Source organism: Habropoda laboriosa, unplaced genomic scaffold (genome assembly GCF_001263275.1).
Source record: "Habropoda laboriosa isolate 0110345459 unplaced genomic scaffold, ASM126327v1 scaffold65, whole genome shotgun sequence".
In the NCBI taxonomy this organism is placed as follows: Eukaryota; Metazoa; Arthropoda; class Insecta; order Hymenoptera; family Apidae; genus Habropoda; species Habropoda laboriosa.
In genome coordinates this window covers 2334185-2349689 of record NW_017100254.1, presented here as the reverse complement: position 1 = coordinate 2349689, position 15505 = coordinate 2334185, and the positions used below count along the sequence as shown (strand labels likewise).

The 15505-nt window shown below is 37.6% G+C and overlaps 1 protein-coding gene across 1 annotated transcript in view; it reads right to left on the bottom strand.

The window, feature by feature from the left end:
• LOC108572318 overlaps positions 1-15505 on the bottom strand; it is a 35720-nt gene that overhangs the window by 2894 nt on the left and 17321 nt on the right. Inside the window, exon 2 of the mRNA XM_017934530.1 lies at positions 365-599. Coding sequence (XP_017790019.1) covers positions 365-599 — 235 coding nt within the window. The remainder of the gene's footprint in view (positions 1-364; positions 600-15505) is intronic.

Here is a 15505-nt window from a genome sequence, read left to right as displayed (position 1 = left end):
TATATAATATATTATGCAGGGTGGCCTACAAGGTGCTTTATCATAATAAATTTCTAAAGAACAAATTTTCAAAACGGGAAATAAAAGTTTTAAAACATATAATAAAAAAAATTGTTCGATTTTTAAATTGTAAAGTGACTTGTAGACCACGCTGTAGTATTATATTCTCTCGTTTTGTGTTTCGTGATTCGCATTTATGGTTACTGATGAAAAAGCTTGATTCGGATAAGAGTCAATTATCGTTATTACGTTAGGGTCAAGCGGCAGCGGAAATGGATAATATGCTATTATAGAACCAGAAGCAAATCGTGGTGACTTGTGGTCAGGTCGAATAAATTATTTGGTGATTTCAACGTCGACCCACCTGTCCATTAGCAGCACGTTATCGCCGACCCTTTTGTGGCAGTAGCCCCACACATGGATCGCGTTGAACGTGATGTTGATGGTGGAATATTGAATGGGCTCGTTGCTCGTATCGCTCGCTTCCTTTCCGCTCACCTGTGTCACGAACTCACCCTGAAATTCCGCGGGAAAGTAACAGCCGACCATGAACTGGGGGTCGTAACCTTGAAGGCCGTCACTCGTGATCACAGTCGCATCTGTAAATAAAACAATGGTCAATCTACATACAAAAGAAATTTAAAAAAAAAAAAAAAAATTTTTAAGACAAAAATTTGAAATTAGAAAATTGAAATTAATTAGCTGATTAATTAGAATACATTTAGGAGTATCCAACAAGGTAAAAATATGGAACATAGTAAAATTATTTCAAGAATAAATCTTTGTCTAAAAGTAATTCGAATTTTTTTATTTTAAATTTTATTTTCTAGAAAAAGAAGTATAAAAGTTGAATAATTGGTAAATATCATATTTACTATGAATTATGGGTGAAACTTGGCATTGATTAAATTTAACGATTCTTTCAGTCATAAAGCAGATGTATCATAGCAGATAAAATGGTAAATAATGGTTTCCTGAAGACATGCGATTAAATTTTAGAAGATAATCCGGTTTGTTTTCACGGGATTCATTGTTTCCATGAAACGAATCAATACACCGAAGAAAATGGCAAAACGAATTCCCATGGACGTGCCAGGGGTTATGTGAACGACCTTAAGGCAACCGGCATTGCGCACATAATTTGTACAGCGTCAATGGCCTCCAAGGTGAAAGAATAAGATCATCATCGATTCCCGGTATTTCACCCGCTGGTATTAACTCGAACAAATACTATACTTCATAAAATTGCTTTAACTCATGGTCTTCAATTTCATTATTTTGAAAATATTCATATTTTTATGTTAAATACTACATTGATGAATTAATAGTTAAATAAATAATAATTAATAGAAGATAAAAATGAATGGATAATCTTTTAAATCCATTTACACTTCTATTTCAAATATTTCTTTTAAAAGTACCAACTATTAATCAGAAATACAAATTATATAAAAAATATAATAACTCAAAACACCGTCACATTCATCCCATTAAGCGTTTAATAAAAAATGTACCTCGATCCACCTTGCTAATCGTAATTTCACCGAACGAAATAAAACGCAAACACGCAACAAGTTCTCCATTTATTACTTAATCAGCTACAACACGATCGACCGACCACCACGCTGGTTGCCAACCCTTCTCGAGTAAATGAGGAAAAAAAATTAAAGACAAACATCGAGGAACATTGTCGACGTCGTGGTTGATATTTAACATGTAGAATAAATCGCATTCCAGCTTACTGCCCACATGTCGTGCGGCCAACGATCCATGAATGGTCATTAACGTTGGCATTAAGTGGTTGCGAAGGCAGGTGCGACGCTGACAGGTGGACCACCAGGGGAAACTTCGCAACGAAACGTAATACTATCGGCTTCTTTCATTCTGTTCCGCCTGCAGTCCGTTCACGTGGCAGGGTAACGTCAATCTGAAATCTCTTTATTTTCTTTGATTCATATTTCTGTTGGATGATAGAATCGATATACGCTGATTAGTTATTCCATGTGATCAATAACAGATGGCACTCATGCGCCTTTTCCCTTTGTGTCCCAATATTGGAGGTTACACTGTGTCACGTGATAAAAACAAATATGGAGAGGAACAGTTCCTTGCAAAGTGTCATGCCGTCAATGGCCTCCAAGGTGAAAGAATAAGATCATCATCGATTCCCGGTATTTCACCCGCTGGTATTAACTCGAACAAATACTATACTTCATAAAATTGCTTTAACTCATGGTCTTCAATTTCATTATTTTGAAAATATTCATATTTTTATGTTAAATACTACATTGATGAATTAATAGTTAAATAAATAATAATTAATAGAAGATAAAAATGAATGGATAATCTTTTAAATCCATTTACACTTCTATTTCAAATATTTCTTTTAAAAGTACCAACTATTAATCAGAAATACAAATTATATAAAAAATATAATAACTCAAAACACCGTCACATTCATCCCATTAAGCGTTTAATAAAAAATGTACCTCGATCCACCTTGCTAATCGTAATTTCACCGAACGAAATAAAACGCAAACACGCAACAAGTTCTCCATTTATTACTTAATCAGCTACAACACGATCGACCGACCACCACGCTGGTTGCCAACCCTTCTCGAGTAAATGAGGAAAAAAAATTAAAGACAAACATCGAGGAACATTGTCGACGTCGTGGTTGATATTTAACATGTAGAATAAATCGCATTCCAGCTTACTGCCCACATGTCGTGCGGCCAACGATCCATGAATGGTCATTAACGTTGGCATTAAGTGGTTGCGAAGGCAGGTGCGACGCTGACAGGTGGACCACCAGGGGAAACTTCGCAACGAAACGTAATACTATCGGCTTCTTTCATTCTGTTCCGCCTGCAGTCCGTTCACGTGGCAGGGTAACGTCAATCTGAAATCTCTTTATTTTCTTTGATTCATATTTCTGTTGGATGATAGAATCGATATACGCTGATTAGTTATTCCATGTGATCAATAACAGATGGCACTCATGCGCCTTTTCCCTTTGTGTCCCAATATTGGAGGTTACACTGTGTCACGTGATAAAAACAAATATGGAGAGGAACAGTTCCTTGCAAAGTGTCATGCAGTGAACATTTAATCTTCCAATAATGTAATGATATATACATATATATATATATTTCAATAAATAAAGAGCCAAAATGGGGTTACTCTTCATCAATTTCGTGGTGTATTACATGGCCCTCGAGCGGCATCGATTTTCTTGAAACTCGTTAAGGGGACACTTTATCGAGGAAGTCTCGTCTCGCTGACTCCTTGTCATTAGGAAACAATGACGTAATGACCGGAATCATGTCTTTATCTTGGGATCGTATCTCTACTACGGTGGTAGTGAGGGATTCTTATTAGATTCTGTACGTCAGGATCCTTGCAATTACAAGTGTCACACACTTCCTAGTGTAAAATCACGGATTCTCTTAAGATGAATTTCTGTTTTATTTTTGCAATTTTTGATAGATTATATTTTATAATCAATTTTTATAGAATTTCAGGTAGAATGTTTTTGTAAGTTGCAGATTGTGTGAAATGTGTTACAAATGTTATATTCAGATTTGCAAGAACAAAAATGAAATAATTGGTTATAATTGCTACTCAGTTTTCATTATAAGCTAGAGAGATTCAATTTCTGCCTGACAGGAGAATCCAGGTTAACAGGTTAACAATTTTTAAATTAATAGATATGCAAAAAAAAAGGTTGCTCATCATTGTTCTATAATAATCATAAAACATATATGAATATATGCAGTGTTAAAATAACCACATTTCGTTCAATTTCAATTCCACATTTAACCTAATTATTGCAGCGATCACAAGAAGAGGGAGTCAGAAATTCTACCGAATCCCCTGGTGGTAGCGATTTCAAGCATAGGAGCCATCCAATCAAGATCCAGTAACTCAACACCGTGACGTAACAAACGTAGGAGCAGTTTAGCCCTCTATATACATCTTTCTCTTTTGCCCCCGGAACGAATATAATAAAAGGGAATCCCGTTGAATGAGGACGGTCACGTTGGACTCTATTTAGCTTGGCTGAGCGTCGTAGAAGAAGAAGGTGCGCCAGGCACCATGAGATCGACGTTGTTATGAGTCCTCGCCGGAGTTCGGTTCTCAGGAACCTGAGACCACCGAGTTTAGTCGTATATAATGCACGAAGGAGAACGCGACAAGCAACGCGAGAAGGAATGCGAGAAACAAGCTGCTTTGCCAAGGCATTACCGCCTCCACCACTCCACTCCCCTCTGGTGGTTCCATGGTGCACACGAACGCGGATACACATTGTCTCTTTTACCCCCTCCAACCCCTCAACTGCAGAGAATTCGTCTCTTTCCTGTGTCGCCTACGACATTCTTTTTCTATTTGTCTTTCTCCTCGTTTGGTCCTCTCGCAGATCAGCTGTATATGTATATACCCTTGTTGCCTAAGGGACGAGATGGTCCTGCGTTTGTCTTTTAAAAGGGAAGATTTTTTGTGATGAATGGTTACTCTTGTTGGGTTATTTGGCTAATGGTGTACAAGAAGGGGGGGAGGAGGTGGGGATTCTGAGAGAAGTTTTAAAAGTTTGAAGGGGGTTGGAGGGCAAGGAAGTAGATGGAATTAGGAGGATTTTTCAGTTGCATAGTTTTAAGTTGATTATCCTTGTAAATAGAGGGATTTATATACAAGTAGTTTCCGCCTTTACGAATTAATTGGTTCCTGGCGACCGTTCGTAAATCGGGAATTTGTAAAGCGAGAGGCTCGTTCTACCTGTTCATTACGTCATTACATACTGCGTAATTCCCCGTACAATTTAAAATAAAAATTCCGATCGAAAAAATTCGTAAAGATAAAAATTCGTAAAGTAGGAACTATCTGTACTTAAAACGGACGATAAAGTTCGCGTGACAGTACAAGAGTAAGGATGATGCTTTTTCTTTAGTTGTGAAGGAACGGGTCTTGTGCGGAGGGATAATGAACGTAGCAAGTGCAGCTGGATGCACGCTATAAATTGTATCTTATTTATTTCCTGGATATTTTTGATGTGATGAACGGAGGAGAGAGTACATATTGGTGTACCTGTAGATGCGAGATATTTTAGGGATAGATTTGGTGTGTTTTGGTAGTCGGTATAAGGAACTTGATATTTAGTACTTGTAATTTATTTTTAGTATTCAGTATTTGGTACTTGGTATTTGATTCGTGTTGTCTAGCATTTTGTATTTAGTATTTTGTATTCGTTTTTCAATACTTGCTATTTGGTATTCTATATTGAGTACTTGGTACTCGATACTTAACATTCAATACACGGTGCATCCACTGCCCATATTAACCCTTTACACTCGAAGGTCTTTCTGCTCTAGGGAATCAGCAAATCGGGGCTTGTTTGCTAAATAAAATTGCTAAAGAAACGAACCATACATATATTAACGGATACAACTATTTTATCTCAATATTTTATGTATTTTTATATTATGCAAGACTTTGCAAAGTTTATTACAGGCTGGTTTGTTCAAACTCTGTTTTTAAATTTCTATTTTTAGGCACATATGTATGATTGTTTTAAAGTTCCTTATTCCACTATAGAATTGAAGTTTTGCTGCATACGAGGTGTTTTATTCTGAAATGTCGATTCACCCAAAATTCTAGGTTTGGCTACTGTTACGCTGACAGCCTCATTTATAGAACTGCTGTTCTGGAAAATATTAGTTTTAAGAGGTCAAGTAGTTTAACAAATGGTAAACAATAATGTCGCTTTTCAGTCGCCACTTGAGCGCAAAGGGTTAAATACCCCAAAAAAATCCTTTCAACTGCTCCCCTTTCTCGGAACGAGTATAATTCGATTTCCCTCAGGGAATCGATTTTAATAGTTACCGCAGAATCCTTGAGAGATCGCCGATCGTGTGTAACGTAGTCGTTTAAAATCGTCGGGATTGTTCTGGCGCGGCTTTGATCTCGATTAGGGCTCGGTTTTTACCTTCTACGCGGGTACCTACGTTACCTCGTTGCCACGTAGCTTACCTTCGTAAACCGGAAACACGCTATTAGCCGGGACTCTTGTTTTACCGTGATCACGTGTTCCTTTATAATTGCCTCGATGCTTTTTGTGTTCATCAACCTTTATTTTTTCTTTCTTTTCTTTTTTTAATTTGCCGTGGCTTGCATACGCCTTGAATGAAAAGGGCTGGCGAAATAATAGCTGTATAACGTGACGGAATACCCCTGAAACAGGTTGTTCCTTTTAATTGCACATGGTTGACGCTCAGTCAAACGTTCGACTCTCTTTTTTCGTGATATTCATTCAACGTTTCACGTCTCCCGTGACAGAAAATCAACGATCATCGTGTAAACGGAACCTTACGAGTCCCTCTTTTTACACACTATTTACACCTGTCGCGAGGAATCTTCTCTGAGCAGGACGAGATAACTCGTCATAGACATTCGGGACTTTGCGTACACTCACTAAATATCGACGTATCATTCAAACGTAGAATTGCACTTCTTTTTAATAAAAATATTCTGTTTCTAATTTTTAAAAATTCCTGTTTATAAAGAGGAACTCCTTTCGGAATACTAGTTTTTTCATTACAGTGTTACGAAGGAACTCGACAGTTTCATATGTTTAATATTTTTCAATTTTGATCAATACCGCAAACATTCCTAAAAAAAATTTATATCTTCAATCTTTGGTTCAGCTTTTCTGGTATAAAACGCCTTTAGTTGTTCATTGAAATATTTTTCAATTTTGGTACGAACTTACAAGGTGGCCAAATATTATTCTAGTAGTACTATTCGAAAATGGCACGACGAGCGAAAAGTTAGCAAGCGAACTCTTCTTCATCTATTGAATAACTAGACGATCGATTGCAACGAGGCATAACGCGCGGCTTCACGCTTTCTGAAGCTGGTCTACGAGGTGAAAATCGCAAGGAAGAATGAGGTCTTTCGTTTCCTTTCGGCTACTACCGCAGCGGTTCGCCAAATTGTAACACGGTGAAACTTTTGCGCAAACAATTGAGCAAACCACCTTTCAAAATGAATTCAGTTTTTTATGTAACTCCCTTGGTGATGGTGTAACGGTGATGTGCGTGGAAGATAATCTTGCGTAATACTTAAAACAATTCAAACGTCTCTAAAACATCTCCATGCAGCAACGTGAAATTTGCATAATTGAATCACTATCAATTTGCATTAGTAAATTATATAATAAAATCTTTCGAAATAATATTGCAAATTGCTTTTAAATAACTCTCCCTCGATCGATACAGAATTCAAAGGGTTAATCGAATTCAATTTTTAAATGGTACAGCGACTTATGAACCACCCTCTATATTCTGCTGCTATCAATTTCTAAATTTCAGATTTCAATCATAAATCTTTAATTTTATCTTTCACCAATTCAAACTCATCTATTCTTCTACTTTTCGATAGATAAAAAATTAAAAATAACCCTTTATTAATTACTCAAAAACCTTATTTACCCTTATTCCCCTTATTATTCTTATTCTCATTCCAGAAACTTCACCTCTGACGATCACCGTAACTCGACAAATTTTCCTCGATTCCAAATTTCGAAATTAATTAATTAATTCAAAAAAAAAAGAAACACTAAAAAATTATTACCATTCAACTCAATTTCTCATTTAATTTAATTTTTTTCTTTCTTCTGTTGTCTATGTTAGGTTGTACAGAAATTGGTTCAAACCCATGGAAATAAATGGAAAAGTAAAACAAGAAAAAAATGGCTGCAGACTCCATTAAGACAGGGAAAGCTAGAATTAGGTATCACCCGTCGGTGGTTTCGTATTAAGGAAGATGAGGCAACCATAACTACATATCTGTCAGTCAGGCCAGATGGTGTACAAAGCTTGCCCGATCCTGCCTCGAAGGATAGTGCAAGGTCACTTTTTTTGCAAGCGCGTTGACCTCGAAAAAGAAGGCTGAACGAAGGATCGAGGTCGTGTATGGACCACCGGATGTGGATCATCGACGATTTTCTTGATACACCAGACGGTGGACGTTTATTGCGCGATTAAAATCTTTGAACAGTCGCCGAACGATCCAGTTCATTGAGACCTTAAGAGGGATAAAGGGACGTGCAGCTTATACCGCAAGAACTACTTCCGTCGAAATTTCTTTCTCGTCTTTTACGGAAAAAAAATTCTCTTTCTTAACGTTCTTAGTATTGAAGAATGTTGTAACCTGAAAAGAAATTGTTAAGGATTGATGTTTCATTGTTCTGAGCATGGGAAAATATTTAAATTAATTATACAGGGTGGTTCATAAGTCACTTTACTATTTAAAAAATTGAATTGGCCCACTCTGTACAACTAATTTCTATTCTCTTATGTAAAATTTACTACTCTTACTCTACTAATAGAGGGTGGTCCTTAAGTCACTTTACTATTTAAAAAATTGAATTGGCCCACTCTGTACAACTAATTTCTATTCTCTTATGTAAAATTTACTACTCTTACTCTACTAATAGAGGGTGGTCCTTAAGTCACGTTACCATTTGAAAAATTGAACTGAATTTTTAGATGGTAAAGCGACATTTGGACCACCCTTATAATTTAAAAATTAAACGACGTAAACGCTGAAGATACAAAAAATATGAAATCTGAAATTGAAAGTTATGGAATAGAAGAACTGATAATATAAAGGTATAAAAATTTTGAATTAAGAAATGTAAAAGTATAATGTACAAAATATACGAATACACGTATTACAGTTTTCTAAGGAGTGTTTGGTAATAGTACCTGAGATATTTTTCGTTCATGAAGTACTTATCAGAAGTCATTGAGTTAATGTTGAAGAAATTACTGTGGAACGTTAAAAGAAACAAGCAGTTATGTAATAATCACGTAGTCTCAAAGTTCACTCCCGTGAACGATTCTATGAAATAATTGATCGTCCACCAACGATGCATCCGATTCATAGTTTTTTAACGATCGTGAGTGGAATCGTTAATGAGGACGTGTGCTCGAAAGCGAGGAAGAAGGTGGCTGCTTTGCAATGCCGATTCTCTCGACAAACGCGAGCAGAATTGTTATTCCTACGTTCAGTCAAGTCTTTTTCTAAATATAATCGGCCGGTTTCCGGTCGTGCAGCAGCCAGACGAGAAGTCGAAAACTATAAATACTTGTCCAGTGGTAAGATGCACAACTGCAGGAAACCTTGTGTCTTCGTTCAACAATCTCTCACTGCTGATGAATGAACGATTGTTCTACAATTTTTTTCTTATAGTCGAGCGACTTCCTTTGAATAGTTGAATATCGCCAAGCATAATTAATTTCTCTCTCGTAGGTACATGCAGGCAATATTTGACATAAAAATCGACTAACTGAAAAATATTTGCAATTTTAAAATAACAATCTGTAATTTTTCTAAATTTGATCGAAAATTCCCTCGAACTAGAGTAACTAAAAGCTTCAGTTATTTTTGGAATAATTTATCCAATTAATTTTCCATAAAATTCATGAAAATTCACTGTACGAGGGTTAATTGAACAACATTTTAAAAAAAGTGATTCTCGCGTTTTCTCGCTAGAATTATATATTTTCCCTTCTGTCTGACGAAAAAGACAGAAAAATTTTGTTTTAATAGCATTGAAATAAGAATAATGATGGCGATAACCAGATGTCGTCTGGCAGAACTGGCGCAGCATTTAGAAACCCCGTCGACAGGATGTTCGCTCTTATAATAAGGAAGAAGAAATCCGTCGAGTACTTTCGCCTTCCTTCTCTACTGTGGTCTCGTTAACGATCTACCAGGAATGCGAATGTTCGGACAAGACCCAGATAACATCGTTTTCACGTTATTGAACGCACTGCTTGGAAATATCGATCCCCGTGGATCTTTCAATTGTACGCTAATTAACTTTACGATAATACAGTACGTACTCTGCTATAGCTCGTTTGAAATCAATTGGCTGCTCGAGGTTGTAGAGTACTCCACCAAACGTTATTTAAGCTTCTACGAAAATATCTGAGATACAGGGTGTCCCTTTACCACTAAGGTCCCCCGGATTTAACGCCTGTGGGGCTTTATAAAAGGTGCAGTTTTCCGGGAAGAACCCAATACTCGTGAAAATATGAAGGATCGGATAAGGGATGCTTGCCTACAAGTTAGTACTGCAACACCCGTGAACGTGGAACTTTCATTTAGCGACAGCATAAATGAGTGCATTGATGTCGGAGGTCGTCATTTCGAATGCAGGAGATAAGGAACAATTTCTGTTCCGCATGCGACATAGGGCAATTCCGGGAGAGATGGACCGGCGGGAGAGACGCACTAGGCAAGTATTTCCTACATTATCCGCCATATGTGGAACGCGTCAGTATTCTGTTGTTTTACATTTGTTTTACGGAAAGCGATCGAGCGTGGCTCTCGGTGTTTTTTGTTCCATATCTGGCGGACAATGTAGGAAATACTTGCCTGGTCCGTCTCTCCCGGAATTACCCTATGCTGCCTCGTGTCGAAGTATGCTCGCGGACGATGTGTGTCAGCTGGATGGAGAGGAACAATTTGAACCAAGGGGATACTTTCTCTGAATTTTAGGAATTCGCGTTACCTATGTATACATGCACAGGATGATACACCTAACTCGACGACTTGAAATTAGTCGACAATTATTCGTGCTACGAAAATGTGTACCAAGTAAATGTTGTTAAATTTGTCACAGGCTGTCGTGTTCCCCCGCGAATAGAATTAAAGAAGTAAGCGTTAGTGTCAGTTTGCTTCATGTTTACAACCGAATGGACGAATCACTACGGTAAGGAACGATTTCTGGGTGTACAACGGAAGTAAGTTTTGAACGGCACTAAATTACCTTGAACCACCTTGAAAGACCAAAGTGTTATAGGTCAACGAATTCGTCTCGTAATGGGCTACAAGGCCTACCTAAATAAAAATATACAGTTCCGTGTAAAAAAATTAAAGTTACCTTGAAATCTTGGAAGCTCGTCCATCTGGAGAAGATTTATGACCACCATAAGATCCCCCCCACAAAACAAGGTAGGTGTTTTTCGAAACGAGCTGTAGTTTGGGAAATAGTTACGTGCGAAACTTCAGATGGGACACCCTGTATACGATGCAATTGGAAAGGAAGAGTGGAGGAAGTGATATGGTGGCCTCGAATAAATCGAGGCTAATTTCTGATATTTGCCGACATTCGGGGTAACTCCTTTAATCTTACGTAAAAGTGGAAAAAGTGACGTTGAGTGATCGATTAATCCTAGAGAAGTTACAGAAACGAGAAAGATAGTTCTATTGAAAAATAAAAAAATATTTCTAATTCTCTACGATGATGATTTAATTGATGATTTAACTTCTATGAAAAACATTTCTTTGCTTTATTTTCTTCCATGTTTGAAGGGTCTTTTTTTAAAATGCAGAGTAAGTTTTTCAAAGAATACGATCGTACATAAAGTTTATCATCGAGCCAAACACTTCACGATTCCCGTTCGAGCGCACAAGAGAAGCGCGAACTTGCGTGTTTCCGTTCCGATCAAAGGGAACACGCACGGAAATAAGAAGCAACACCGTCGAAAAGACAGGCCGCTGAGAAGAGAAACGTCTAAATATAAACTTGGCGAACAGTGATGAAGGGTTCGTTGAACGGTCGAAAAACACTCCAGAAACGCCACTGTATCATTTCGTCGATCTGGAATTTAACAGAAAGTTACATTAACGTGAACCATACTTGAACACCTCCTCTGTGGAATGCAAAGAATTTGCAATACGTATCTCGACAAATTTCACAATATTAAACTTCACCGAAATGAAGCATTCATTTTTTGAATCGATAGAAAAATTAAGACAATTTTTCATACCGATCCACGATGTACGTTAGATTGTGTAGAACGGTGAAAGATGTACAGGGTGGTTCAAAATAAACTGCTATTAGGGTACGTCGGAATAGTAATTAGAAAATGAGGCAGAAAATAAGAATCGGAACAAAAACGAATTTGCAGGTTATCTGAAAAAATTGCACACACGGTTCACTCCGTAGTACCGCTAATCTAAATTTATTTCGACATAATAACACACTTCGAGCCTCTCCCCATCTCGCGTCCCGGACCACCCAGCATGAAATTTTACGACACCGCGTTATTACACATTAATCTTCGCACGATGAAGATTACGCGATACGAAAAACAACCGACTAACTGCCTTCGTTCAGGGAACGTGCAACACACAAGCAAACGCGATAATTACCATTTGATACATCGAAACAAACGTCAAATTGTTGCAATTATACGAGATTTCTTCGAATGAATATTCAACGTGTTTTTTTTCTTTTAACTATCCAAAGCAGCAGTTATAGTTGCATTACCCCTTCTTACCCAGTTTTTCCTATTATTATAGGTTAGATCGTACTAGTGATTTTTGTAATATTTGTAATCGTATTACCACACATGTTTTATTATTTTATTAATTTCAACTGATTGTGAAATCGTCAGATTTAATGTTTCTCTACCATATTTAAGTTAAATGCAAACTTCAAAAACAAATAATGCAATATTTAAACAAACAATGGTCTCTGTTTGTTAAAAGAATTACAGGTTTATCTAGAAGAAAGTGAAGGTAAACTTGAAAACTTTGAAAAGCAAACAAACTGATAAAACGTATACCATAGTCACCTTAAGTTCACTTTTGAACCGTAAGAAGGGTCAACCAAAATTTGATCGCGTTACATGGTTTACATTGGTTATACACGTGTTTCACAGTTAAAGGGTTAATGCGGTAAATACGAAGCTCTAAAAATGACTTAGTTCGTGACATATCTTTTCAACCAGACTCTCCTTACTTTCACTCAAAATTCACCGGAAGAACTTCGATCAGAATCGACAGACCCTCTCCTTGCGTGAATATTCATCTCCATTTTATCGTCATGTACAGCACGCGTGTGCAACCGAGCCTATTCCTCGTATGGCGTTCAATTTTGGCACCTGTATGTATCTCCTGTCGTAGAATAACTTCTGTGCACGGAACACACAGAGTGTCCACGCGGAAAAGAAAAAAGTGGTGCAGGAAGCGAACGGACACGAGTCCATCTGTCCCTAAAATTACGTGACACACGTGCTCACACCTGCTTGTCTCCGTTCTTAGAGGAGGCGGTAGCGCCATGTGACTGCCAAGAGCAGAAAAGTGACCGCGAGAGAAGCCCTCACGGCGGACAAAGAGGAAAGAAGCATCGAAAATGCGGGAGGACGCTGCAAAAGAGTATCCGGCTGTTCCGCGTGCGACATATGCTGCCTCGTGTCGAAGCATGCTCGCGGACGGCGTGTGTCAGCTGGATGGGAGAGGAACAATTTGGACCAAGGGGATACTTTCTCTGAATTTTAGGAATTAGCGTTACGTATACATGCACAGGACGATACGCCTAACTCGACGACTTGAAATTAGTCAAAAGTTGTTAAATTTGCCAACAACCTATCGAAACACCCTGCAAACAGGGCGATTCACCTGACTTGATGACTTGAAATGACACGAAAATTATTTCTTTCTATATTCTTTACACGTAGTTTCGAAGGTCACCACGGTGGTTTTAAGCGGAACAGTCTATATTTCTTTACAGAAATTAAAAGAACATTAGAAACTGAGTGAATTAAGTATTAAGCGAAAAAGTATCAAGTAATAGGTATAAAGTGGAAATTCATTGAAATATTTGCAGTGGAAGTTCTATTGAAAGTAAAGAAAAGTTTATGTGATTTAAGTTCGTTCATATAGAGATGATAAAATAAAAGTCCCTTCAAGGTCATCTTGTAAATTATTCAGAGAAACTTATTTGAGAGGAAAGTTAAAAAGTTATCAATTCCAATCGCAATTTCTTAAGTTTGTTTCAGTAAGTTAAAAAACTTTATCAGGGGAAGCAAGAGTGTTCCGATTCCCGAAATATTCGGGCGCCACCCCTGAAATCTCCGCGTTCCTTCTGGCCCTCGATCGCCAGAAAAAGGCCGAAACCATCAGGAACCAAACACGTACCGACCTAACGCGAGCGTATCTTCAGTTCTATCGCGTTCTTTTTTTTCATCACAGGCTGTCGTGTTCCCCCGTGAATAATCGTCCACGCACAAAAGGAGTATCGCTTCGATACAATAGAATGCAACGCCCACGGGATAGTGGCAGAATACATATTCCATAACTGGAATCTTCGTTCGGTGACATGTCTCAAGGTGTATCTCCAGGAACGACACAATAAAAAAATCGAGATCTACGGACCCTGAATTCCGCCAGGAAATCTATTCTCTGCTTCTAGAAATACCTCGTCACCCTTTGCCAGGAATGAAATAAAAATTTCATTGGCTTTTGTGAAGAAATTTAAAAATAGCTTAGTCACAATAATAAATATAACAAATAGTATACAACTTCATGGGACAATTAACACGTTCCGTGCCACGGGAAGATTACGAATTTAACAGACCTCTATAAGGAAGATGAAAAGTCACCCTAAAATATTTAATCTTAGGAGAATATCGATAATTTGAATTATTGACGGTTTCGTCTATTTTCGAACAGATTTTGGGCGAGTCGTAGAATATTGTTTTCCACTTCTGATGACTGTCGTGTACCATCGATAGCAGGCACATTTATGAAACAAAATTTCCATTCGCACAGGTAATGCAATCATGAATAAATTTTTCGAAACTATACCGTTCTAAATTTTCACGAGAAACAATCGCCAATTACGACGTTAAATCTATTAAAAATGTTCTGTGATGAAATATTCTGCGATCGAATAATTCGTCGTAAGTCCATGGCAAAATTGGATTCGACTAATTGGCGCGATTCAATGTAAAAAAAAAAAAGAGCACAGAAAAGAATGTTATGAAAAACAGGTGAACGAGCCTAATTGCGACACGATCCGCATTAAACGAGATGGATCGCTCTGGAATGTTAATGAATATCTGCACGGTGTTTCCTGCCTGTCAGCAACGACTTCCAAAGTGTTCACCGGCTTAAGTTAACTCTTTAATACGCGCCTTAACGATGCAGTTCACGGCTACGATTACTCAACCACTGCCAGTTATATTTAGACGCGTTAATTGGGACCGCAAACCTCGATAGACACAATCGGCTATTAAAATCAAGCGCGTCAAAACACACGTATTAGGTATACATATTCACAACGAACAAGTATTTCTCAGGCGAAAAAGGAGACATCAGTTGAACGACCTTGCGTCACAGGGTCATTGAACTCTTTCTAAACTTGCAGCTACGTATATGCGTTAATTAATTGGAGTAATGAGACATCGATGGAAGATATGTAAGTGGTTCTTGAATTCTTTTCAGGATACTAAACTGTTCCAAAGTTTTAATAAATAATTGAGAAGTATTGCATAATGTACATCACGTAATAGAATTGCAAATTCTTACTTGGTACTGTTCTAATTTTTATCATAAAAAACTTCCAATTCCTATACGAAGAATTCCAACAGTTATCACGCGCAATTAAAAAAGAATTCTAAATTTTTGTAACACATGGTACAAACAT